Source organism: Gadus macrocephalus, chromosome 6 (genome assembly GCF_031168955.1).
Source record: "Gadus macrocephalus chromosome 6, ASM3116895v1".
Classification (NCBI taxonomy): Eukaryota; Metazoa; Chordata; class Actinopteri; order Gadiformes; family Gadidae; genus Gadus; species Gadus macrocephalus.
Genome location: NC_082387.1, coordinates 21,839,327 through 21,866,890, shown reverse-complemented (window position 1 = coordinate 21,866,890; position 27,564 = coordinate 21,839,327). Strand labels below are relative to the sequence as shown.

Here is a 27,564-nt window from a genome sequence, read left to right as displayed (position 1 = left end):
AGCTGCATGGACAACACATTGACTGCCCTGGCTGGACCTGTACACCCTCACTGGGAGCGGCGCTGCAGAGGGCGTGTCCGCGCCCGTGCCCGGTGGCTTACAGTGTGTGTGTGCCCGTTGCATACCGTGTGTGTGTTTGTGTGTCTGTGTGCCAGGTGTATGTATGTATGTATGTATGTATGTATGTATGTATGTATGTATGTATGTATGTATGTATGTATGTATGTATGTATGTATGTATGTATGTATGTATGTATGTATGTATGTATGTATGCATGCGTGTCCGGTGCTTACCGTGTGTGCCCGCTGCAGCTGCAGGGGCAGTGAGGCAGGGTTGGGCAGGTGGCGTGTGTCCACCGCCCTCCGGCCCTGCGGCACCGACTGGGGATGAGAAGACATGCTGGCAGAGCCGCTTCCTCTGCAGGCAGGAAGTGGGAGGGGCTGCAGATCAGTCGCAGTACATCATCGGCCGAATACAGGAGCCAGCGACCTGCAGAGGGATAGGGAGAATGAGGCTGAGAAAGATGCCGGGACACAGCGATAGATGGACTGGAAGAACCGTAATCGCTTTTTAACTACAGCCCATAAAACTGTAAGCGTGGCGCTTGCTTGGCATTCGTGTGTTGTTTTCTGGCTGTGTGTGTGTGTGTGTGTGTGTGTGTGTGTGTGTGTGTGTGTGTGTGTGTGTGTGTGTGTGTGTGTGTGTGTGTGTGTGTCAGGATGACAGTGTATGTACTATTCTGCCAGGTTGGATGGGTGCACCTGCTGTATAGACTGCCCTCTTCCTCTCTCGCTGAATGAGACCACTGTCCCCTCGACTGGTCTGCTGGTGGCCTGGGACCAGCTGAGTCAGACGGCTGTAGTGGTGGGTGAGCCAGCCAGAGCACCAGGGATCCAGCAGCACCATTAATAACTCAATGATCGATAGACGGCCGTGCACTGTTTTAACTCATGACATGGTGCAAACCCAACATAGGCCCCTATGAGTACTCCATATATGGGCTTCCTATGCAAACTCAACATAGGCCCCTATGAGTACTCCACATCTGGGTTTCCTATGCAAACCCAACACAGGACCCTATGAGTACTCCATATATGGCGTGAAAACGATCTTCACCCAGAAGGCAGGCGCCCTCTGTATGCGAAAGCATCAGCCCACGACCATAAAGAAACCTAAAGACACCAAGACAAGCAAAATCCTATTAGGGTAACCATGAAGTTCCCTACATGGTGCGGTTGAAGTAAATGTCCAATTAACATGATGGAGGTCCCCCTTGCAGAACCGCGAGCCCAATAGAGGACGTCCAACCTAAACATTCATAAATAGTGATGAAAAATGACGTTCAAAATTTTCTTGTCAGCGTTCGCACAACAGTCTCTTTTTTTTGGTTGACGTGGACGGGCGCTTCTAAAAGGCTGAGTGTGTGTGTGCGACGTGCGTATGCACGCGTGTGTGTGTACGGTAGTAGTACAACTGCAATCGCACCGTGTCCGGGAGAGGCCTGCCAAAAGAGGCATTAGGACGCATGCCATTTCTCCAGGCCTCCCGGCAATGACACTAGTTTCTCCAAGCTCATGTTTCAGCAGCGTTGATGGTGGGTTGGGGGACTGAGGGGTCGGTGGCATGCTCGGACAAGCAGGGTGAACTAAACTCTGACAGGCTTGACTAAGAGGGAGGCCAACACGCTGATCCCCAATGTCAGAGCAGGTTAAGACAAAAATAAATCATCCAGGATGGGAGAACTGCCACAGTCCTCCACAGTGATTCACACGTGTTTGTGTGTCTGTGTCCGTGTGTGTGTTAGGGTTATGCCAATTAGTCTAGAATCAATTCAATTACTTTATTTGTATAGCCCTTAATCACGGGAACAGTCTCAAAGGGTTGAACAGGCCATATATTTAGATGATCGGATATTACTACCACAACCGCCGTAAGAGGCCAGGACCGTATAGGATACAGGTTAAACTGACTTGAAAAGCACTTTTCATATCATGCCGTGTTTTTCATATTAATTTTTTCACACCAAGGATTTCTGGCATCCCTCTCAGCGATTTGTGGATTTAGGAATGATTCTATCAATGAATTCGGCCAGCCGTCTTTTCTGCAGGGAAAAGCGAACAATCCTCCCGTGCATGATCCTGAGTGTGCAGGGAGAGGTGGGGCTCTCCTTTGGCAGATAGAGCTAGATTGAATCAATGTGGTGTTCCCAGCTAGCACAACGTAGTAAGATAAATCTATATTGAAATACATAGATTAATGTACTCGCTCGTTTCCCCAGAAGTTAGGGGGATAAGGGCTTATGCCACAATTGACGTGCCACCAATTTTAACCGACAGTTACCGTGAATGAAACGACAGATATTTCTTGGTTTAATCATTGTTGGAAACCATTTGGATAATATGAGTAACCAACTTAAAAACCTGAAGACCTTTAAGAGAGAGAACGCTGCTGTTTTCAGAGTTTTGCGTTTGAGTGATTCAACTTGAAGTCCTAAAAGCCCATATGCTAATTTACATTAGAATTTGCAAGTAAATAATAACCTTTTAAAGAAATGAATATTGGCATTACTTCTTAACTGGCATACAATTCAATAAAATAAATAAAACAAAACAATGAGAGCAATGGCGATCTTTTTGAAATCAGCTTATATGAAGGCTGAGATTCCACTGTTTTTGGCCACTGGTTGTGGTTTTTGACAACTAGTGGCAAAAAATCAGGAACGGATGTACACTAATGGGTATCAGGGTCGTAGCAAACAAGCACAAACCTAGAATACCTTACTTACTTCTGTAATTAACACACAACTTCCCCGAAACCGCAACAAGTAACGCAGCTTGCAAGTAAACAAGTACCCCACGATAGACTGACAGTACTAATCAGACAGAAAAACAATTACCCTAAAAGTGCCAGTGACATCAATGAAGGTAAACGTAATCAAATCTGCGATACTATTTATACAAGATGGAGCAGAAGTGATTTCTTTCGGATGGTTCATGGCTGCTTTTGTGAATGTGGGCCCACATAAATATTCCTTACATACCACCGACTGATAATTCAACCATGAAACACATTTCAGTTATTTACATCCCCATTTGTTTATTTTTAATTCATTAGAATTCGGCACGCTAACATTTGCTTAGCCTTATCGACAGTCACATTGCATGTTTTCCTCATATTGTTCAGCCCTGCTGGCATCCGTATTCATTATTTTACTTCCTCAACAATCTCCCAGGTGTTATCTTCCCTTTGGTACAGAGATAACATGTGATAGCCCTTGTAGTTGTGGAGCCATACTGAACTTACTTTGGGTACGTCATTTATTCAGCAATAACCTGAGAAGGAGGCCTACTGATGTTAGAGGTTAACTGAGGTTAATGAAAATAAAGTAAAGTAAATGCCCAAGACTCCTTCCCACATAGTGGCGCCTGCATGGTTACAGCGGTAAATACAACCAGACTTAACCGTGACCTGCAGGGCAGTACGAGTAACCGTGGAGCGACAGTGTACCAGTCTCCTTTGTTTGGTTCAAATTGCATTCCTCTTAGAGACACACAAAGAGCCACTCTCTGCTCATCTCTCCCGGCTGGCTGGCAGGCACACAGGGACGTTTGATTTCACTGGCAAATGACTGCATGAGGCAAAGCTAAATGTGGCCCTGGTTTGTTTGCATTATCATTACGATCATCACCATCCAAAATAAGAACATTGGAGTGAAAACACAAATGAGTAAGATCACAAGAATTATGCATTATGCATGGAAAAGCTGATTCGTCTTAACTGTCAAGTTTGAAGCTGTAACAACAATGGCAATATACTTTACGGCACAAGGAACTTCAAACGAAACCAGCGTTGCACGCCTGGATCAGGCCAAACGTGAACGTCAGGAAGAACGAATGCCCTGCTGTACAACTTGTAGTGACATAATCAAAGAACAGAGATTACCACCCCCGTCTAGCAACGCAGACTATTTTCTACTTCCTCCCTAGTTTGACAACTCCTCTCACGCGTTTGACCTTATATTGATTTAGGTTATAGTCATCTTGAAGCTACCCCATATTAAAAAGTACCTTGTATCTTCCTTTGCCGGCGTATAAAACTCCCTAAACGTTATGAGACCTGCTGCTAACATACAGCAAACCTGGTAGCTAGGTTATTCTAGCTTATGTTCTTGATATGTTGACACATTTGTCAACTCAAATTCTCTTTGAGGGATGGACAGCCCAAACTGTCTGTCCTTGGTCACACCCAGGAACTGATCCACAATGTCTATTCTCTTTTCTTTTAAGAACACAAGAGCATCACACATCGTGCTTCTTCAGCCATGATTGACACTTTCATGACCCTCCTCCCCGGAAACTCATGACAACCTATGATAGCCTAAACTGACATGGTGAACAGGATAGCTATAATATTGTGTTTCCAGGCATAAAGCAACGATATTACCATCTAGATGAGGAAGTTGGCCATAGGCAAGGACATTCAATTCAGAATTGAATTGAAGAGTGAGATATGGAAATACTATTAAAGAGACAAGAAAGACAATGATAAGGGAAGAGAATATAAAATGTTAACAAAAATAGAATGAGAGAGGGCAATTGAGAGGGAGAGAGAAAGAGGTTTGAGGGCTGTCACAAGATCTGCAGGGGGAGAGCAGAGAATCAAAATGAGAGCCAATACAATGAGAGAGCTTTGACATAAACAGTGAGGCGAGCAGGGGGCCTTCCAGACAGGAGGCTAAACACACATGCACTGGCACCGCTACAGACATCAACAGGCAAAGCCGCTGGCCCACAGCCAGCACTGAGAATGAACCCAGTCACCCCTCCTCTTCTCACTCTAGCGTGCTTCCCCTGCAAAGCCCTCCCTTCCTCTCTCACTCACTCACTCCCTCCCTGTCATCCTCTTGCTCCTGTCTGCTAGCAGATACATCATTCCCTCGCATAACCTCCCTCCCCCCCACCTCCATTTTAGGAAGAACGGCTTTAGGAGAACAGAACGGCTGTACACATACACCCGAAGAGGAGTGTGACTTTTCAGTCAGGTCTGCGGCGTCTCGTCCTTCCCCCTTTGTGTTGTAGCATCGACTGTGGCTTACTCAAAAGCCGCAGCGCAACGACAAACTTGTCGCGTCGTACGCCTTTAGTGACACCCTAAAACAGTAAGTGTGGACCACAATCAGTCCACAGATGCACTAGTCCCACTATCCACGACACCACAGTGGATGAACATCCATTTAAATAATTGTGCCGACAAGAACTTAACGGTTGGGTTTTCCCTGTGGATTACGAAGAAGGGAATAAATGTGTCTTGTGACGGCACTAAGCTCTGCCGAGCCCCGTCTGGTTTGAGAGAGAATTCTATTGAAAGTGTAGAGCTGCAATAAGGCGGAACGGGGGAACCTAATGTAATGGGTCTGAGATGCAGAATGCTTTTGTTGTTGGAATTGAATCCGAGGTAGAGAAAGACCTGCCCTTCAGAACTGGAGGGGGGCGGGGGGCTGCTAGGACTCACAGCTTAGGAATGTGGCACCCTGTCAGGTCCCATAATGGATTTATCTATCTGGATCCTGATTACTGGAAAAAGAAGCACAGAGCTAGCTGCCCCTGCTCTCCCTAGCTCAGCCATATCTTTCTCATTTCCCACGCTGCTTTCACGCAGATCAACCAGATAGCAGCACTGATAAACAGACTCCGAGAGCGGGGCAGCTTTTTGATGCATACAATTGTATTATTCAAAAAACTGGATTAAACTTGCCGTTTCAAAACATCTCTACCAAATGCCTGGGTCGCATGAGGGAAAGGGACGACATTGTTTTTAACCATGTAATGATCAACAGAAAAATCAACGACAATAGTCTCAGAATCACTAAATATCAATTGAAGCCATCCTTCAATAGTTGACAAAGCCATAAGGACATTTGGCAATGCCTCTACGGATAACCGTCCAATCTTTATCCCTCTGACGTCATACTTACTTAAGTAAAAGTTGACGAACTGCCGAGTATAGGCAGGGCTGGAACATTTTGTCGGCCTATAAATCGTTTCACAGAAGAATAATGTACACATTTATAATATGTCCATGGTTGGTTCTCATGACATTGTGTCCCCCATGGTAGTGGTGAGATGAAGTTCAAATCAAACGAAAACACAGCAAAGAATAAGTGATGCGATGCCAGTCAGAGCCCGACAGTGCGAGCACTGTCTTTTGTGTGACATTCGTTTGATTGAAAGGATAAAAAGGGAATTATTTCCAAAGCCGCAATGCCCGATTTACAACGCCTCTGCTTTCAGAGGCATGCGTCGAGATGATGGCTGTGTGGGACTAAAGCCCAGAGTCCCACGTCTTTCTGGTTAGTCGTTTCCCTTCTAGCCAGCATGTTGACAACAGCATCACAGAGGGACACTAATGAAGAACACAAGGGGAGGGAGGAGGTAATGGCAGCAGCATAACCACTAGTGAAAAGAGCAGGGGAGGGCGGAAACTCCTTTACATTGAGCAGGAAAACAGCAGGGAAAGCACTCAAGTTCCCTCCAAACCACAGGACGGTCCACACTGTACTGCCAAGAGTGTGCTCCCAGGAAATCTAGCATGGACAGAATGCACCCCACTCACATCCCCTCCGTTGTTCATGTACCGCCACTCGCCTCTCATCCCCTATGAAGCTTGTATAATGTCACTGTAGCATACCAGAGTGGAACGCAGAAACACGCATGTGAATACAGATGTCAAGATCTTTATTGAGCAGTCTACACATTGTGGTTTTTGCTGACAAAATCCAACCTCAAAAAGTAAATGTAGCAAGTAGCAAGTGGCCTGTGGTTTAGCACAATTATAGCGGCAAGGCACTTGAGTGTCATTATACAGGATATTAGCTTTCAATTTGAATCCATTACCGCTCTCCTCAAGGATTCTAGGATATTAACAATTCAGTCCTTAAGAGTAATAATCCCAAAACTGTATAAATAACACTGGGCTCAATGCTGGGTCAATGTGCTCATGTGATTTTACTTTACCATCCAGAATGATTGTACATTATGAGAGGAATCCCACAGATCATCCAATCTTGAAATCATGTGGAGAGACATCAGACATCTAATATTACTGGTGTGCCAATTAAAGTGGCCAATCAATGCTCACCACATAAAACGGCTAAAATAATCTCCATGCATTGGCCTGTTAATTAATATTCTGAGTTAATAATAAAATAAAATTCACTAGTTAGCTCATTCATGTTCATTCAGTGATCATCGCAAAATAACAGAATCTATTGTTGGGCATAGTTGATATTCCAAAACTGACTGACATATCGGGGGTGTGCATCTATCCCTGATACGTGGTCTAAGTTACAAAACGACAGTCTGATACACTGTGGTTCAAGATGGTTTAAATTCTCAAGTTATTCCTGTCAACTGGGAAGGCAGGGGGGGGGGAAGCACACTTTGGAATTTGCGGTTAACATTGTTAATGTAACTTGCCTTTGTTAATGTAACCAATGCCATCAGAACTAGTTACGGGAACTCCTTTTGTTAACACTTGCCAGAGTAGTCACTTTGAATACTATGCAGCCTTTGTAGATGAAGTCAGGTGGTACCCCGTTGGTAACATACCAGAGTGGTGCTGCACTCCACTCTGGTATGCTACAGTGAAAGTATATGACCCGGGAGGCGGGTTGAGTGGGTGCATTTGGTCCTCTCCATATCCTCTCTCCCTCTCTTGGCCTTGTGGGGGAGCACATCCTGTCGGCAAAGCGTTGAGGTGAACTACGTACACTTGGCCCAATTTTAGGTCACTGCTTGTGAAACCAACAGTTTGGGGCTGGCGTGTTATCGAATTGCGTCTACCATCTTTGTTTGCATGTGTTGCCCTGGGTTTGGCGTTGACAAGGGGGCTCGCTCAGAGCAGGTGGGTGATAAGACGATGTGGGCGCGCGCACACACACACACACACACACACACACACACACACACACACACACACACTGGCCAGACAAGCGTGGATGATCAAGCGTAGCCTCTGTTAACCTTTAGCCACACCAACCAAAGGAATGGCCGTTCTTTTGCTGACGGGACACTCACACAGCAAGGACGGCACTGTACTTAAACTTAAAGCGCGAGTAACAAAGTTACCTCACTAGCCTATCAATGCCGCTATTTGGATTCGTTTCGTTTTGCATTTCATGACAAAATGACAGCCAAGAAGAAAGGCCTGCATTCCAAGCTCCTAAATACCTAGAGCAGTCTTTCAAAAAGTCGACCCAAAGTACAATATATAAATACAATTGGATTAAAATGTATAACAAAGCTACAATACTTAAATTGCTTTTCCTTAACTTCCTGTTCAGCTCAGTTGCTGTGAGCGGAGTGGGACGAAGGGAGGGGGTAAGAAATGGAAAGGAGAGCAGAACATGTTCTGTATACTTTATATATAAAGTATATATACTTGACCGAACTCTCCACTCCAGCAGACATAGTGAGTGTTAGCCTAAAGGGCCGATTATGGTCCCATGTTCACGTAACGCAAGGGGGTTGCGTTGCGGACCCTCCTTGCGTCCACCGCAAGGGCCTGACGTGCGCCTCCCAAAGATTTTAACCTTCCGTCGAGGAGACGCAGCAGCAGCAAGGGCTGTGATTGGTCCGCTCACTAAAACCTGATGAAGAACCAAAACTGGTTGGCGACTGCGTCGGAGCGTCTGGGTGGTCCTTGCGTTGCGTGACGTGGGACCGTAATCAGCCCTTTAGTGCTTCCATGCCCTCATTTTTCAAGCTCATAGTGCAAATTCATAATAAGTTGGTGAGAAGATTAAAGGTATGAAATTTAATTTCTGATGCGAGGGGTTGCTAGATGAAAAACCTTAACAAAATAAGTAGTCTAAAGACATTGTGGAGTAGCATGGGAACATGGGTGTTATGTTAAGCTATAGATAATGTTATGTGGGGAAGATTACAGCTACCTTATTTAGGCTAGGCAAGCACTGTTATCCATTGTCAAAACAAATCATACTAAACTTTATAACATTACCCTACAAATAACTAATCTGGGAACCAGACGATCTCAGGAGCTCATGTTTCATTTGCTCTGCAGACAAAAACCTTTTTGCCCGGTACCAGATAGACAGACCAATCAGAACCGTTAATCTAAAATCAGGCGGGATAAATACAATGAGCGCCGTAGAGGCATTTTAAATAACAACAAAGATGGCTCCCGCTGATGTAGAATGGTACGTTGCTTCCGTAATCCAGACTAGTGGTGGATTTAATGATTTGTTTCCGTGACCCAGTTCGCATGATTCAGTTCGCCAAGAGGAGTCGTTCGCGAATCGTTAGTTCGTTCAGTCGAGGGTCCGGTAGCACTAACTCCACTGAGTCCGACTGACTCAGGTGAGAACCGTGCAATGGCGTACATTCCATGATGCGATTTACCAATATAAGATTTCCCCATGTAGTCGCCCCGTTACCGTAGCCGATCGCACCATCTTCATAAAAAAATCCAGATAAACACACTGGTCAGTTAGACTAAGTCATATTTATTATGAAAAGCTAAGTAACAGCACCTCTTCTTCCAGGTAGCTGTCCTTTTTATTATCATATTTATCGTGATAATTATCCATAAATATAAAAACAACATTGTGATTAATTTTGGCCATATGGTCCGGTGTTACATCCCCAGGAAATGGTTGGACAGCAATGGTTGTATATATTACAGGTTCAACTGACTAGTAAAACCTGTACTAGTTAAGATTGACAATGTATTTGATGACAGTTGTTTGGTATTTCTGGAATTCCTAGCATTCCCCTGATATGTCCATTGTCCACCTACCTCCAGATGGATTTCTGAACATGAAAAATATATTATTTCCAAAACAGACTTGTTCGACTAACAACTTCAGAAAAGCAGAAGACTATGTTGAACCCATCCAGACCAGCAGTACTGGAAGGCCAGACCCTTACAGTGCTGCAAAAGCTGAGGAAGCATTTCACTGAGATGGAGACAGTGTTTGTGGTCACTCAAAAGAACAGTCTGGTCTGATCTGTACCAGCGAAGAGAAATCAGCTCAAATAATAACAAAAAGCAATGAATATCACTGAGAAGAAGAATGATATTGTGTTGTATTAATCTAATCAGAAATCTATGTTTTTGCAATGTGTCGACGTCTGAGCCTTCCTCTGAGAGGGACCACATTGGATCCTGGATGATAACACTCTGGGAGCGGGTCAAGTTCCAAGTAGTGTCAGCAGCACGTTCTACAGAAACAGACCAGGTATTCATTATGAATGTGAATTTAATTATCAAATACACATCCCCTGCCTCATGTCCATATCACTCCTTTGTCTAGTCTAATTGCATATTACACATTTTACACATGACACATGCCAGAGCAATGGTTCTGGTAGAGGGACTTAAGGACAGCCCAGTCAGACAAAGACCCTGCTCTCTTGTGTTGGAACGGAGACTATGAGCCATGTCTGTCAGACCTAACCCTGTCATACCTGTGTGTACAGACCTTCTCTACCCCCAGTCAGTGGGGGTAGAGAAGGCCTGTACACACTGGGGCACACTCTCACTGGGGCCCAGTGAGAGTGTTTTCTCTACTGCTGGAGATACCATCAGCCCAGAGAGATCACACATCCTTCCGGAGAAGGCCGACAAGCTTATCTTCCTGCAGTAGTGTTGACTTTGTCTTGCAGACATCCACTCTGCACGATTCAACTGCATGTTGTTGTGATGTTGAATATTTTTCTTATATTCTATATCCAGGTGGCAGAAAATAAAAAGGACCACCTATTCAATGAAAACATTTTACAATATATTTAAATGCAAGTGAATTTTTTTTAAAGAGAGTGAATCTTTTAAAATGAACGTACACAAATGGAAGGCACTTGACTAAGGAAATGGCATTCCTGCAACAGAGCGGCGAAAAAGGGGTACGACCAAATCTCTGCAGCTACCACCAAATGAAAAAGTAAGTGCAACCAGTTCCATCAGCACAAAATATTCATCTTGAGCCCTGCTTGGAGTCACATACTGTATACACATCACCATCAATGTATGCTTCATCAATCCAGATTTGTGGCTGAGCAAGAAATAGATGGGAAGGTGATTTTAAGCCAAGCCATCAATTAACCAAGTAGAGAAAATGAGCCATTTTTTACATCCAATTTCCTAAAGACTTAAACAAAGATCATGATTGTATATTTGGTCTTCCAAAGAGAGTGACAATCAATAAGTGACATCTGAGGAGAGCAGAGCATAGAGGAGAGATAGCGAAGCAGTGAGAGAGTTGAAGTGGGCCAGTGATTGGTCGGACTGTTTGTCCAGATGTGGTTCCGCCAGCTGTATCCAGGCTGGACAGCGGAGCAGCTATTGGATTTCCTGCCTGTTCCCCCTGCTGCCAACAGCCCGACACTATGTGGATTACATAAGACCTTTCCCTCCCACTCCCTATTGGCGGGGCCCAGGGATGAAGCCTTCACACACCACCACAACAGCCAAGTATGAATCCTCGTAACCATGGAGGCACAGGCATCCAACCAAAACACACAGGGAGGGGGAGCTTAAAAGATACCGCTTCTGTTCACACAGATAACCATTCAGAGCAATATAGGCAGATCAACAGACCGCTGTACGGTGATGCAAAAAATACATCAAACGGCCTCGGGGGGAGGAACCGGACCCAGGTGGTGGGTGTGCGTGGCATTACAGTTCCACCTCTCAGTCTGTGTGCGGCGTGCAGCAACGTCCTGCTCAGAACCCTAAGGCTCAAAGTGGAGCTGGAAGAGCACGGGGAATGCCTTGCTTTTGTTGACCTACTTCCTCCGATTAATAATTTAGGAGCACTGAGAAGGTTCTGCACCACTTGGCGGTGTGGAACCGCCGTTTGTGCCACACGGCAGCAGTCTACGCCGCCCGGAGCGGCCAATAATCCATTTCACATGCTTCCTTAGGGGTGGAAGTCAACCGGTCTGATTTAGTGAGTGGGTGAGGAGGGAGTGATTGCACTGCATCAGTTTGTGGTAGTGTTCCTGTTGTTAATGGTATGGCAATGCTTCAGTATTCTTCAAACAGAGATTCAGAAAAGACAGATAACAGACCTGTTTCATTCTGTTATAAAATGTGGGGCTTTCTAGGTTATACAGCTTGGGCGATTTGTGGGGAAAACCCAGACCACGTGTTAACATATTATGAAACCTTGGAATACAGTCAAGTCCTTGTTCTACTGCATGCCAGTGTCTTTTAAAAATATAATTGAATGTTGTATGACTAATAGTAGGACATTAAAATACGTTGAAATATGCATTGTCAAATATATATAAAATACTAAAATACCATCATTAATTAAGGGACCAAAAAGGCTGGTGCAAAGGCAAAAAAACATTACCTAAGATTAAACTGAAGGTAATGAATAAAAACATAGATGGACATCAATATCAGACAATAAAAGAGCCGAGTAAAACAGCTCTAAATAAAAAGAAAGACAGGAAATAATGTGTTATTTTCCCCATTACTAGTTCTTGTTTGTGTCCCGCTACGAATACGAAGTGAATGGCTCCATATGCTTTCGGCGTCACATGAATAAAGATTTTTTTAAACGAGTCAAAGCCGTGTTGGCATTGACGGCTCCTCAAAATGCAGGAAGAGGGGAAACTAATAGGCTCATTTTATTGAATCATTTGGTTTGTTAACTAGACGAGTCTGCCACATAGCCGAAAAGCCGGGAGTGTGATCAGAAAGATTTTTATTGTTTGCCACTGGCTCTTATGCTAATTGCTTGATGGAAGATTAATCTTTACAGGCTGTTCTAATGTATACAAAAAATGTACACAACATTATTTATTATTTTCCGTATCATTCGGTATTTCATTTAGTCACTACCCCCACCACCGAGTCATCCCCGTTACCCATGCCCCGTTAGGCAGTGCTGGCAAAACGACGGAAAGCAGGGGTCAGTGAATTATTATTTTTTTATATCAATGAAATAAACGTACATGCATACAATGATCAATTATCACAGTACTTCAAATGTGAAGATCCAACATCAAATGCTGGCTTGCAAGTCCCAAAGCAGTCAAGTCTCGAGTAAGTCCAGACCCCCAGCTGTATTCCCAGCAGGCTCCCAGTCCAAGTAAAATCACTAGCCTGATATTGGGGACAAGTGCACCATCGTAACTACGGTGTCGGCTTAGCTCAGGAGGTAGAGCAGTTGTCTTGTAACAGAAAGGTTGCTAGTTCGATCACCAGCTCCTGGTGAGTGTGTCCCTGAGCTAGACACTTAACCCTACCTGCTCCTGACGAGCTGGCTGTCGCCTTGCATGGTTGACTCTGCTGGCCGGATGTGTCAATGTGTCTATTAACCGATAGTGGCTTTGGATAAAAGACCTGCTAAATTGTACCCAGTGAAGTCTTGGACGATGTGTAGTCATTTTCCTGGCAGGGTTAAAGAATAACATTTTCTACTTGGTTTTTCATTTGGTGGCACCAAATGTCACATACCTCTTTTTACTAGAGCTGTCAATCCTCCTCTATATCCCATTCCTTATTATTTGTAATATTAGAATATTAGAACACAAGGCGTGATACCAAATGCTTGAAAATGTTAATGCACTGCTTTATCATATCTTTTATCATATCTAACGCTATGCAGGGTTATAACAGCATTACATTTCGAGAATGCTTTTCTTGGGTCCATAATGCATACTACACTAGCCCATATGGATTTCCAAATCATTGTCCAAATGCTCCATTAATCCACCTTTAAATCCAGGTTGATAGACATGCAATTTTTCCCATATAGGGAGCATACCAAGTATGGAAAGTGAACAGCAGGTGATTCGATTGGGTTATGGTGATGGCATCCCTTTAGTTCGTACAAAATTGTGTTATCCATCTCGTCTTCCCATTGAAGATTTGATTTCTGATTTCTAATAAGCACCTCAAAAAAAACCAGAATGAAATAGAAGCATGTGGTGCAATAGTCCAAACACAACACACATACCAATTGGCCTACACACCTTTCACTGGACCACATTCCTCTACTAAGTTTTTTAGAGTACAGAATTGCTCTGCTACAAACTGTCACACAAGAAACCAGACTACAGATATTGCAGGAGACTAGATTTCATAACCATGTTTCCAAAAAAGAAACCCCAAGCTAATCTTCATGTTAAATATAACCACACCCCACAGCGGCAACCAACATTCAAACGCAATGTCCTCTAACAAGCTGTCATCGCTGTTGCATAACTGAGTGAAGTGAATCAATTACCACAGAGCCACATCCCCTCTCTCCCTTCCTCAACTCACAAGTCCACTACAACAATTTAAAAGTAAATCACAGTTCAAATTGAATAAAAACAGTAAAAGCAATACCAAGTGCAAACTCCTAGAATTCTACTCCTCCAAAAAAATATTTCAACTAGAAACAGTTATTTTACCCCAAAATTACGATGTCTTCTTCTGGGTGAAAATATAAATCCTCTCCTGAGATCACCATTTGCTACTTGTGACAATCTGATTATTACAATTGTATGACCTAAACCATTACTCCTTAATTCGTCACGTTGCATTTTAACGCAAGGGCAGGCGATTTGGATAAACCACTTAGAGTAAGATAGAATTGAAGTTACATTGGTCCTCATTCCCAGCAAGTAGGGCCCGACCGATTTATCGGCCTGCCGATTTAATCGGCCGATTATAGCCTTTTTGAAAATAATCGGCATCGGCCAAAAAGACGCAGATTACAACCGATTTTTTTTTATTTATTTTTTTATTTTATTTTTTTTATAAATGTTATTGCGATTAGTATCCTGCAGATTGCGCTCCTACTCGCCTTGCTAACTAACAACTTTAGCTGGAGTAAAAAAGAGGAGATTGAATTTTACCGTACAACATGAAAGCACGCTCGCTCAGGCAGCTGCGCGCTCACCTCACCAATGTACACAAGACGCGTTGTTTGAGCATGTTGTGCCTGTTTTCTTTAGGTCCCAGGCCATGTTAATTTGTTATACTGTAGACTCTAACGGTGAGACCATACTGCTCAGCACGCACGTGTTAGTCACTGCTCACGAGCGCAGCACATTGGGAGTTAGTTATTTATTTTACATTTTAAATTACACTCATTTTTTACTGTAAATGTATTCTAAAACACTCAAAGGTTCTGCATTCAATTCACATATTCGTCAAAAGTGTTTAAAGTATATTTAAGGTATCAAAAACTACGTTTTATATGTTGTTGTTTTTTGTTTTGTTTTTTAAATCGGCCGATTAAATCGTAATCGTAATTTTTCTCTGAAAATAATCGGCATCGGCACTCAAAAATCAATATCGGTCGGGCCCTACCAGCAAGACCATGCGTGACGTGATTGTCATTCTTGCAACAAGATAAGGACTACAGGATTTTTTCCTAGATTGAATTCTGCTCACATAATGAGTTATGACTGCCCTTTTCAAATAAAAGTTCTTCGTTCAGTTTCCCGAATATATTCATTGATCTGATATCATGTCCTTCCAATACAATGACCAGTAGTTGGAGAACAAATGTAAAACACTGTAGTAGGAACTTCCAATCAAGTCCACTGTTGGCAGGGCATTAAGACACACAAACAAACAAACAATGAATGTGCAGGCTAAATTTGTCTGTACTAAAAATGTCCCCGTGTTTGAAAAACCTTCTGGCCCTGTAGATTTAAGATAAACAATTAAAGCCTCAGGTCAGACCAGCTTACATTTGTGTTTTCAGAAGCCACTTTCTTTTGCTTCATATTTCTTTCGAACATTCATGTTTCTGGGGTGGGGGTGTAGGCGCGGAATAGGTTATAGGTCTGTAGAGTAAACCATAACGGCTACGAGCTCTCCGAAAGTTAAGAAATAAAGAAAGACGAGGAACAACTCGGACGTGAAACAAGGGTAGTTCGACAAACCAGAAAGTTGGAGCTCGTAGAGTAGTCTAAAGATATATGAAGATAAGATATAGAAATACATAAAAGCATAAACAGTATAAAGAAATGTTTTATTCAACATCAGTTTCCCACGAAAAATATTTGAGTAGAGGGGAAAACCTCTGAGAAAGAGGCAAGCAATAACGTAGAGCTGTACACTAGAATTGGTAAATCATCTCAGTCGACTCACATTCTCAGTCAAACAATGGTGGGATAAATAAAAGAGTAATTTGCATATCTTTACCAAATAAAACAGGTTAAAGAGGCTGCTGTCGCCAAGATTGGGAGTTGGAAGAAACAGAAGTCAAATAAACCTCCCAGAGAAAGCGCCCCAACTCTCTAACTTTCTCGGCCATCGAGAACTGTGGTGGAGCGTAGCTATCGGTGATTGAGGGGAAAGGGCATCTTCGCTGTTCTGCTGAATTGAATGGTTCCACATTTGTTCTACATGCTGAAATGCATCTTTCACATTAGGGCTTGGCGAGTTTACAAGTCTATAATTCGGTGCATCTTATTCAACCTATTTTTTCTACTGTATAAATGGGGACCATAGCTTTTATGATGTTTTATGTCACCACATCTGTGAGCGCTTGCCCCCGGGAGGCTTTCTTGTCATAAGGAGTGACTGCCAAGGTCACCAGGCGCTTGTGGCTTGAGCTGGCATCTGAATCTCTTGGTACTACACACACCTGCATGTCTGTGGCAGGTGCTGGAAAAAGACGGTAGTGTTCTCCATGAACTTGGTAATATGTCTTATGTGATTGTCAACATAGTAATCTATGCCGTTTTTTCAAAGTTACTGTGATAAGACCTTCAATTTAGCGAAAACCAGAGTAAAATCCAATATTTTGCCAGTCTTCCTAAAACATAGGTGAAAGTTCCACCATCTCAAACCCATGTTATGGTCTTTTCGCGACGCAGAGTTGCCCGTTTGCTCTTCGACGTGGTGACCAAGGGACACCGGGGGCGAAGTGTGTGTGGACATGTAGCGCTCGGACTGGTCTCTGGGCTGAGATTTATTTTGATGTCATTGTCCCAAGTGAGGGTTAAGCTCCTCAGTATAACACCACGTTGGGTGGGACACAAAAAAAGTAGCACAAAGATGCCGTGCCCATCCATCCCAGAACAAAATGCATTTTATAAATGTTTTTTGAATCCCAGCTGAGACAGCCAGGTAACTTTAAGTCAAAACATTATCCGTAAGAGGGCAAACCAATACAAAGGAGATATAGCTACTTGTATAGGTCAATTTACCTCCAAATAAACATTCAAATCTGGTACACACACGTACATTTATTTTATTTTCCATTCCAACATAATTTTTCACATACTAATGTCTTCTTTCTTTCTTTCATTTAACAATTCATATTCAAATTCAGAACATTTGCTGACAGCCGAACTGGTTTTGCCGTTCAGCCATTTCACAAACCATCCGAAAGTAAAAATGCTAATTACTTAAACATTGAGCTTTTATTAAACCGAGGAACATTCTGTACAAACACAGGATCATATTGCATTAGTGTCATCATTACCTGCGCCACAGAAGCTGATCATGTGTCAGTACATAAAATTAAACCCGTTATTAAATCTCAATGCATTGCTCATCCTAAAAAAATTTTTTGTTTGGTTCCGGTTTCCGACCGACCCTGTCAATTTATGTTTTTGTTTTTTTTATGCAAACTATAATCACGTTTTGGTACAACACCTCTTCATTCTGTACAAGGATGAGCGAATTTTCTCGTTTTTAAATGAAAACAACCTACCCATCATTCGCTGCCGCTGGAAAAAATAAAAGAAAAAAATAAAATAAATACCTACCTAATACCTACCCATGACCTCAACTGACAACCAACAGGAACCAAACTTTTTTTTTTTTTAGGCCTAACCTTCCAATACACCCTTCAGGCCACATATAGCCCAGAGGTTTCAAGTTAAAGGTATCTTAGAATGTGTGTCAAGTAGAGAAATGCTTACTATTTAATTCATGATTCAGGCAAAGCAATTAGTTTGTCTGATAAAACACGTTTCACTGCACTTAAAAAGACAAATCACAAAAAAACATGGTAAGGTGATGGCTGAGTGCAGACAGCAAACAGACGGGTTATATTTAATTCTAGCAACAATCACGATTTAGGGAGATGCAGGGTTCCTCATGCATTCATTGTATTTCTGACAATAAAAACTGACGCGGTCCTCAGTTCAGTTTCATAGTGGCATTAGGCTTCATATTCTGAGCAGAAATTTAATTAGTAGTAAAACTGCCTCCCCAAGGCACCATACTGAGCCTGGGATCATCTCTGGCCTCATTATCCTCTTGGCTCAAGGGGAGCCAGCTCCTCATGCTCCTTTAACCCCTTCCCCTCCCAACACACTAGACAAAGTACGCCATTATTGCCCAGAACTTGAGGACAGCTGCACGGTCTAATCACACACCATGGTGGATTATCATTAGACTTTTGTGATTTTAGTGGTCCCGTTTGGCAGCTGACCCTTTTTAAAAATTGAGGAGCAAGTGTGGGAAGGTTCACTGGATAAACAAACACAAACAGACCCTCTAAGCATACTAGACAGCCTATCCCCTGGCTTGTGATGATGAGAAAATACAAGAAGCCTTATAAAACATGCTTATTTCCAATAGATCAGGGAAATTGGTGCAATATACATATGCAGCACTGAAATTCCAATATATTCAAATACACTTTCAACTCCATCTCCATTTTCATGTTATTACCCAGGGTCTTGCATTGCAATAAAACATAAAACGAGTTGATTAGACCTTTAGTCCAGTGTAAACAAACAGGATTATGTTCTTATTAGCCAAGAAGTTACAAGCCCTCACAAAAAAAAAAGATTAGGTAACTGTTTCTAATTTGGATAAATTGTCGCCAGTTTTAAATGTACAATAATGCCAATATTATTAATAATAAATACGAAAGATTGAATAAATTAGTTAATTAGTAATTAGTTAACCGAGCTATGTATTGTACGTATGTATGTAGATGTGTTAAGTGTTAAGTTTGATGCAAGTTCTTAAAATGTAACAACAATGTTAATGTGTCGCCCGGTAATACATTACCCAATATAACTAAATAACACATCTCACAAGTGGTTCAGTGTTATTTGCATGAGGAGAACAACGTCCTCAGTAGCCTGTTAAAACACCAGCATACTGGCATCATCAATACCAGTACCTATAGTGGAGATGAGTGCCCCCCCGGATGACAGATCGCAGCTTCGCCTGACATCAGGCTAAAACGTTTTGTGTCAGGGCGATGTCTACATAGACATTATCCTAAAGGGAAAATATCTACATTCACATTATCTTAAAGGGAGAATATCAACACTTAAGTCTGACAGTGAAGCGCTCCACCATTAGTCAAGATCATTGCCCTGACTGTTAGCCAACTGCAACTGTTAACTTCAAACCAATGTTTACAAATGTAGCCAAAGCGCCGATACCCCCCCCCCTCCCCCCCATACATTAACCAACGCACGACATGGGACTAAAAGACCCACACAGGTCTAATATTAATATATATATAAATTTGTTTTTCATCACTAGACGATCCTTAAATCAGAAGTAAAGCTAGCGCCACTTCCCTGGACCCTAGTTAGCATCGCTAGCTGCAGCATAACCTAGCCACATTAGCCATGTAGCACGTGTTGTTCATTATAACTGAAATAAATAACATCGTCTCGAGCGCGTTGTCGGCGTGACACGGCGCGGAGTCCGTCGGCCTGCGCGTCGAGTCGAACCGTGAGTCCCAAAGGACCGGGAAACGGCTTTATTTCTAGATATAACAGACAACAGTGAGGAATGTTTCCGCTCCAAAGCATAGCCTGATCCCAGCATAGTAGAGCCCGTCTCCCCTCCCAACAACAACACGGAGCCCTCCTCCTCCACACCGCGGTAGAGAGGGCGGCGAGCTAACCTTAGCTGCGGGAAGAGGAGACAGTTCGGCGGCGTTATCTTACGCTTCTTCGCCCCTCGTCGAGAATCACTTCAGATCCGCTCGCCGCTCGCTTTCTTCGATGAACAATTGACGTATTCGTTTTCCCGAAATAATCCACATGTAAAAAAAAAATGTTTCCGTTTTCATTTGCTCCAACGGCGGTTTGGGTAATAACTGTTTCCACACGCCTACTGGTCCGGTGCTCCTTCAGCGGCCGCGCTGCTGCTACGAACCACAGGCTGGAGCGTCTTGTGGATCGGCTCTCTCGATAGGTCCCCGGCTCTCTCGCTCCTCCTCTCAGGAGCGGCTCCTTTCACTCCCCGCACACACTCATGGCCCAGAACATTATATCAGAAACGTCGAGAATTGCGTTTCAGCGTTTCTGTTTTTTCATTGCCGCCCTTCGATTCTACTTTTAGATGAGTTGATTTACGTATCGATCCCCGGTTCAGCTGTAACCGTTCATCGGGAGGTTATGAATGAGACATAAACGTCTCCCACACATGTGATAAACATTCTGAAGTGAGATACTATAATGGGTCATTTCAAGTCCTGACACTCAGAGTCTGCATCTGTTCTGACTGCACTGTTTGATGCCCACTGGCAGAGCCAAGCTGTGAACACACTGACTCTACATTGAAGAATAGTATTGGGGAGATGACAGCAGTCCATGCTGTGAGCAGAGGTGATGACGAGTGTCCTCTGTTAATGGTCTGGATCCTTCCTCCTTGGTCAAACATCATAGCGGAAGTCAGCCTTGAAAGTCATTTCTCCATGTTGCAGCACATGTTCTTTTACATTTAAGACTATACCATTTCCATTCCAATAATAACATGGCAAAAAATGGATCTACAAATAGATTATTGTATATATTCGTATGTATTTATAAATTAAATACATCTAGACTACCACACAGAGACACAAATATTATATCGTAAATATGTAAGAGATTTTGTCAGTTTGTCTTGTTTTTTTAACTAGGAATTCAAACCACTCTGTCAGGCTTGTGTTGACCTACATTCTGCTGATGTCAGGTGATTATGTTTCTTTCTGCTCTGCAGTCTGGGAGACAGCCAGCTTACCCTCCATCTCTCCACCACCATCTCTCCATCAAACCGTCACAGCACAGGAAATAAGCGTTTCCTCGAGCTGGGGTGGGCTGGAGCTCGCCTCGTATCAGGATTATCTATCCCCATCTTCGGTGATGCCCAATTAGTCGGAGAGCTGATAAAACCAAGCACCTCTCACAATGCTGGCTTAGAAGTCTACATCTGTGCTTCACGTGTAGGCACCAGGTTTGAAACTCAAGACAGATCATAGTGGGGGTTTACTGAACTGATATGACATGAGAAGTATGTTTATGAACAAACAAATGAAGTGACTAAATCCCAATCACTGCATTTTTCTGTACATTTTAGGGAACCTTGTTAAAAGGGGCACAAGTTGTGCTTCCTTTTCTGTTTTGATGGATCCATTGAGGTTATATCACTGGTTCAGAGATGAAAGATAGAGATAGAGAGAGCGAGAGAGAGAGAGAGTTCAAATCCCATGTTCCACACATTCAACCAAAACCATTGTTCAGACAGTGAAAACATCAGCCCCACCTCAGCATTGGTTTTATTCTCAATTTGTTTCTATTCTGTTATTAATATGCGGTTAATAAATGAGATAAGGCCATGGACCTTATCTCATTTAGTTCGTATTGAGATTGCATGGCTAACGAATAATAATCATAATAATCAATAATCGATATTTATAATAATCAATCACCCAGTTGAGAACCCGACTCTGCCCTTCTTCATTTGCGGGACAAGTCCAGATGTATCTTAAACAGTCGTTAATATACTGGCATTAAATGTCAGCTTTTTATCTGCTGCATAATCTAGGTACATTGTGATCAAAACAACAGCAGATGATAGAGGACTGCGTGACGGGTAGGTTAGTCTCCCCTTAGGCCAGTGTTTGTGTGTTCTGAATTTATATAGTGTTGTATATCACCACTTCAAAGCTCAATGCATTTCAAAAGGGCATCCTCTATCTGCCTCTCTAAATGACACAAGCCTCTAATCTCCAGGAAGAAGGATTCAAAGTGGATATAGAGCAGAGTCAGCATGTCATAGTTTGTATCGTGAGTCAACACTTGTATTAAAGCAATGGCCAATTAAGCCGTGTGTGTGTGTGTGTGTGTGTGTGTGTGTGTGTGTGTGTGTGTGTGTGTGTGTGTGTGTGTGTGTGTGTTTGTGGGCATCCGCCTATTCAAAATCAATAAAATATCTAGATTCAAAAGAACTTAAAGCACCTCCATGCTTGCTTCAAACCTCCCAAGGAAGCTAACAGGGTCAGGGTTCCAGAACTGATGGATTCTAGTGTGGCATGTGCTTCTATTTATAACATGGTTATAATTACATGTCTGGTCCTTCCTTTGGCCGTGATGTACATTTTTAGTCAAGGAATAATTCATCCTGCCACTGCTGCCATTTATTATTGTCATGACTCTGAGGTCTGAGGCAAGTCTGGGAAAATGTATTCTCCACTCCCCACAGAGGCTGACGAAAAACAAGGAATTTGTGTGAGTTTGTGTGTTTGTGATACTTGCGCAAGTATGCAAGTGTGTGTTTGCATGTGTTTTCTTTTCATTTTGTAATAAAACAATTGGGAAAGAGACTGATCTTTGTGTTTCTGTTCCAAAAAGTGACAGGGACATTTGTTTGTTAAATAGAGATATACTGGGAGATCAGGGGATCGTGATCCAGATTTCAGATTACTTCATAATTCACGGCACTGCATTACTGGCAATTGCTTGCAGGCAGCACTAAAGTGCACCGCAGCAGTAGGAGAGACCGCATCGCACCCCATATAGTGTAACTAGGCTGCACATTTCTGGAATTCCAGACCAACATCCTGTGTCAGCCTATACCTGGACACCAGCCAACACACACACACATTTTTTCTCCCCCAGTTATACCTTTTCTCTTCCTTAAATCACGCGAAGGAAGTCAAATTGAAAATTTACATTGGTTTCTCTCTGGACTGGAATGCAAACTAAAGGTGTATTATTTTCAGGATTCAGAAATGTGTCCTTGTTCCCTCCACAGCAACACTATACCGCTGTAGGGCATTCATTTCACATATTGTTATAATCTGTGGCTTGAAAAAGGTCAAATTAAACAGTTTGCAGATTTAGCAACGCTGGTTTTATTTTCCCCTGACATGCCCAGAATAACCCAGTGCTCAACGAGGCGTTACATACCAGTGTTCAACATCAAATGTCTTCTTTCTTTTCAACCGAGTCAGCTCATCTAATACATTTGCTTCATTTGGAGCAAGGCATACGGCATATCATCTTTAAATAAATATTCTGATATGCTTAAAATGTGCATTGATTTGTTTTCTGTCAGCGTAGACTAAAGGGACCGGTCCTGTCTTGGTTCTGAGCAGACTTCTCTCTCTCTCTCTCTCTCTCTCTCTCTCTCTCTCTCTCTCTCTCTCTCTCTCTCTCTCTCTCTCTCTCTCTCTCTCTCTCTCTCTCTCTCTCTACACAGTTCTCACATCCTCTTTCCGATGAAAAAGGATACAGAGGAAACTGATTTATGGTCTTTCTCAGACCGAGGCCTCGTCATCTCGGGGCGATAAGGAGGCATAGCAGTCATCTTGGAAGAGCCATGAGTCGTGCATGTATTTTCTGGAGCAAATACCAGGCGTATGATGTGGGGGCACCCCATGACTCCTGCCACGGCAACGGGGGAAGGATCAATCTCAGTACCAGTTCGCCCATAAACCAACGAGCTCAAGGCAGAGCACATCTCCGGCTGGATGACCGACGGAGGGATTGACATCTGACCCTGCAGTGGAGATAAGGACTCTGCAGGCCTTCCAAACGTACACGAGGACGTGATAAGGACATCACTCTGCTCTCGGAGACCAAGCCAGGTCGGGCCGCGGTTGATGCTCTGTGAGCTGAATTGCTGCCTCTGCCGTAGTCAATTCAAATAAGGTTGGAAGTGCTGAGTTGTCTCACCCTGCAGATTACATCAGCAGACGCACACTATACTGGATACACTTTGAAAGCCAGGGGCCAGGCCTTGAAGAGAAAGCAAATACCATCCATTTGTCTCTTGGCTAATGTTGCAATAGGGTGCTGCTGCGATCTTCACAAGCACCCAAGCCACTTCCCCATCAAAGAAAGCTCCATTATTTCCTGGGAGGATATGTGTGGGAGGCAAAGCACGACAATTTCCAGGAAAGGCTTTGAAAGGGACTGGGGTATACGTATGGTTGCCATAGCAGTGGAAGAATAGCATTTGTTTTATTTTGTTCGTTTCTATGAGAAGGTGAAAGTGGGAGGGTCCACACGAGTGTAGCACCCCAATAAATAAGGCTAATGAAATGGCAGTTGAGTGTGGAGAGAGGTGGAATGGCTGGTTAGGTCTCACCCACTGTCTGATTTATCCCCGGTGTCCCCGCGAGAGCTGAGGGGAGATCCATTACCTCACCTCATCAATAATGTCCCAGGGACAGGGAGAAGGCCTGCTGCTTTCCACTCCCAGCCTCCCCCAGGCTTCCTCCCTCCCTCTCGAAGGGGGAGGGAAGGGGGGGGGAATCTGTTGTCACAATGCTGTAGCACAGAGACGTCTCTTGGCTGTGGAATGTGGAGTGTGTGTACACCTCAAGGTTGATGGCGGTGCTCAGCCGCTGCAGTAGAGAGCCACTATGCATCGCTGTAGAGCAGGGGAGTTAAGTGCTGTGATTTTGATCCACAGCAATATTATCCGGCTCCTCATAATCAGCCATCTGTGAAGCATGTTATGCCCATAGTGGCACAAGTGTCAAGGTTATCTGATTGGCAGTTGGAGCAGTGTGTGTACTCACTGGCTGTGTCAAGTGACACAGTTGGATAGCACGGAGGGGAAGTGTGCTATTCCAGCAAGTCAATGTTTGACAGAATGCCCTTTCACCCAGTTCGTGGCGAGGGCTGTCTGCACGATAGAGAGGTCTCAGAAATGATGACGCAAGGAAATGTGTCAACACACAAAAAGGCAATCCCTTAGTGCAAGGCCATTAAGTCCCCCTCTTATTAATGGCAGAAATGTCAACACGTCAGTATTTTGATAAGGAGTAAATATTAGTCTGGTTGATGAACCCGATCATCATGAACTATCTAAGCATTACAGGAGATATGTGACGGTAATGTCAGGCTACAAGGTTACATTATCGTCTGGAACGTGTTGACAGTGTATTAAAGGAGAGGAGATTGAAAGCAGAAAGATGTCTGATTGCAATATTAAAGTCTTCCACCTGCTGAAGACGTCAGAATCTACGAGAGGGGGGGTGATAGGACAAATGTGGTGCCGTTAGAGAATGAGTGCCATAATGATTGAAGTCTTCTTCTCACTCTGCTTTATTAACTCAGCGTGTGTTTGTGTGCACGCGTATGAGAGTGAGTGTGGGTGTGTAAGCTTGTGTGTGAGAGAGAGTGCATGTGTTTGTGTGTAGAAGGCACTCCGTCAGAGCTGACAGAGAAGCCCTGAGGAAAAGGCTTTTTTCTTAAAGCAGTCAAACAAGTCACAATGACACACACACACGCTCGCACAAGCACACACACACACACACACACTCAAGTATACTCACACAGACATCTATCTCCTTTTCGCCCATACCATATCTTTGTTTCTTTGTTTTGTGCTACTCTCAGCTAAACAAATGTTGGACATTGATCAAACAGAGGTTCTCGCTGCTTATCCCATTTCAGTGATGTAGGTCGTGCCTTCGTCATGTGACCCTCCCTCATGTATTTCATGGGCCAAAGGTACCTTTTCGCCCACGTCCAAATAGGTCCATCAAAGTCTATTGGCCTGCTGTGTTTGAAAATACACTGTATATATTTGTGTTCTTGTTCATTAGTTTAGCAAAGATCCCTTTGATGCAGAGTGACTTCAGGTGATGTTGGTCAATCAAAGTGTACAATCTATATTGGAGCCCCTAGAAAAGTTAGGTAGCCATTGCATATTAGTGCAGAATAAATTCTGAATGGAGCTATTATAATGAGTCATCATAACAAGCAGAAAGAGTGCTTTAGCAACGGTATTATGCGTTAATGGTATTCTGATGCATACTATACATACAGCACCTTTGGGCATATTAACCCACTCCACCTTCCCCAGCTATGCAGAGAGCCAGGATACATCAGGGGAAACTAAGGCTTTGTTTTACACTGACGTTTCAACAGGCCGAAGATTAGGTTTCTTAATGAAATGAAAGACAGAGACACAGGAAGTGAGAGTGTTGTGTCACTAGATGACTCTGATGTGTCGCGGAGCGTTCTCGACCTATGCCAGCAGAGCTATCGCTCCGCTCCCCTATTTCTGAAACCTTCTCTCTTTCTTTCTCTCTCCGCCAATGATCCAGGCTCAGGCTCTGCTGGGACTCGATGCCACCCAAGATCCAGAGTGTGGATCGACAATGGAGGCCTGTGAAGTCTCTCCCCCCCCCCCTCCCCACCCCCACAGTTTGTAGCTCGGATCTAACGGTCCCACTCGGTAGCCACAGCCACTACTCTCACGCCAGTACCCACTTCCTCAAGTTGCTCATCGTGTGTTTCGGTTGTGGCTGGTTGTGGCATCGACCATGTACCCTCTCTCATGGGCCTTCACGTGTCGAGAACAGTCAGGATGGCCAGCACCGCCACCTCACAGCCTACATCAGGCCTTCGGAGCTCAGGTGATATTTAGGGAAAGACAGAGCAGATAAGGGGTGGATAGATGCTGGGAGGCAGGGAGACTGCTCCTTGGCTGCCAAGACAGAGAGGACTTCTGGCTGTACCATGAACACGTGACACTAAGGGCCCTTGATGGGGCGGAACACCAGGGATGACTGTTAGGTGAACTGTGTTTTATGTGTGAAACGCATTTTGTGAAAAGAAGTGGAAACGAAAGGGAAATTAGGTGTGGAAACAAAACCAAAAATACACTTCTGTTTTATTGGTCTCTGTTGCAGCTCCTGTTTGAATCAGCTGGTTTAAATGTTGTATTGTATCATCACAGCCATATTCGTTCGCAACATTATGCACAGAGCATTTGGAAAAGGCAGGCACAGGCAAGACCAACCCAGGCGTGTGTTGATCACTGTGCACAACATTCACAACACTGTGAACCTTTTGATTGAGAGGTAGAAGCTTATGGCAAACGGGGCACTATATATATGTGCGTATATACACACCATACACTGAGCCAGGCTTATGGAAGTGTCGCAAGGGTGTTGGGGGAGGAAGAGGGAGTTCTGCGTTTCTCTACTGACACCAAGGTCATCTCGTGCCCCGCCTCGCGGCCAGGAAGGACACTCCGTCAGGCAGAGGGGGAGGGAGGAGAGGGGTACCTAATCCCCTTGAAAACAGTCGATGCAGGAATTCAGGGTCCAGTGGGAACAGAGTGACATGTACTGTGTAACGTCATCAACCATGCAAATCGGTCAAATAAACACACGTAGGTGTTCCTGGTTGACACCTGGAGACCAGACCTGCTCCCTGCCTTCCCTTTTATTTACATAAGGGTTGAAATATCCCCCTTGTGTGTATGTTTGCACAAACCCTCTGTGCTATTTTTGTTTATTTGTCATGGCATGGTAAAACGCTTACATATTGGTTTGGGTGCCATTTGGATTTGGTTTAAAATACATCTCTAGA

At 43.7% G+C, this 27,564-nt stretch overlaps 1 protein-coding gene and 1 long non-coding RNA gene across 15 annotated transcripts in view; one reads left to right on the top strand and one right to left on the bottom strand.

Annotated features, from left to right (window-relative positions):
- Window positions 1-20,165, bottom strand: part of ncor2 (nuclear receptor corepressor 2) — a 103,746-nt gene extending 83,581 nt beyond the window's left edge. For 4 of the 14 annotated variants that reach the window (XM_060055022.1, XM_060055021.1, XM_060055027.1 and 1 more), the window contains exons 1-2: window positions 19,909-20,161; window positions 295-490 (exon numbers count right to left, since the gene is read on the bottom strand). In XM_060055022.1, coding sequence (XP_059911005.1) covers window positions 295-399 — 105 coding nt within the window. In that variant the 5' untranslated portion in view covers window positions 400-490; window positions 19,909-20,161. Of the gene's footprint in view, window positions 1-294; window positions 491-19,865 lie in introns of all 14 variants that reach the window. The other 10 variants (XM_060055020.1, XM_060055023.1, XM_060055015.1 and 7 more) reach the window with 7 other exon arrangements.
- Window positions 20,166-20,362: 197 nt separating this feature from the next.
- LOC132460032 (uncharacterized) lies at window positions 20,363-21,617 on the top strand. The gene is made up of 2 exons (XR_009526329.1): window positions 20,363-20,649; window positions 20,948-21,617. It is a non-coding gene; the product is annotated as an uncharacterized LOC132460032 (long non-coding RNA).
- The last annotated feature ends 5,947 nt before the right edge of the window (window positions 21,618-27,564 follow it).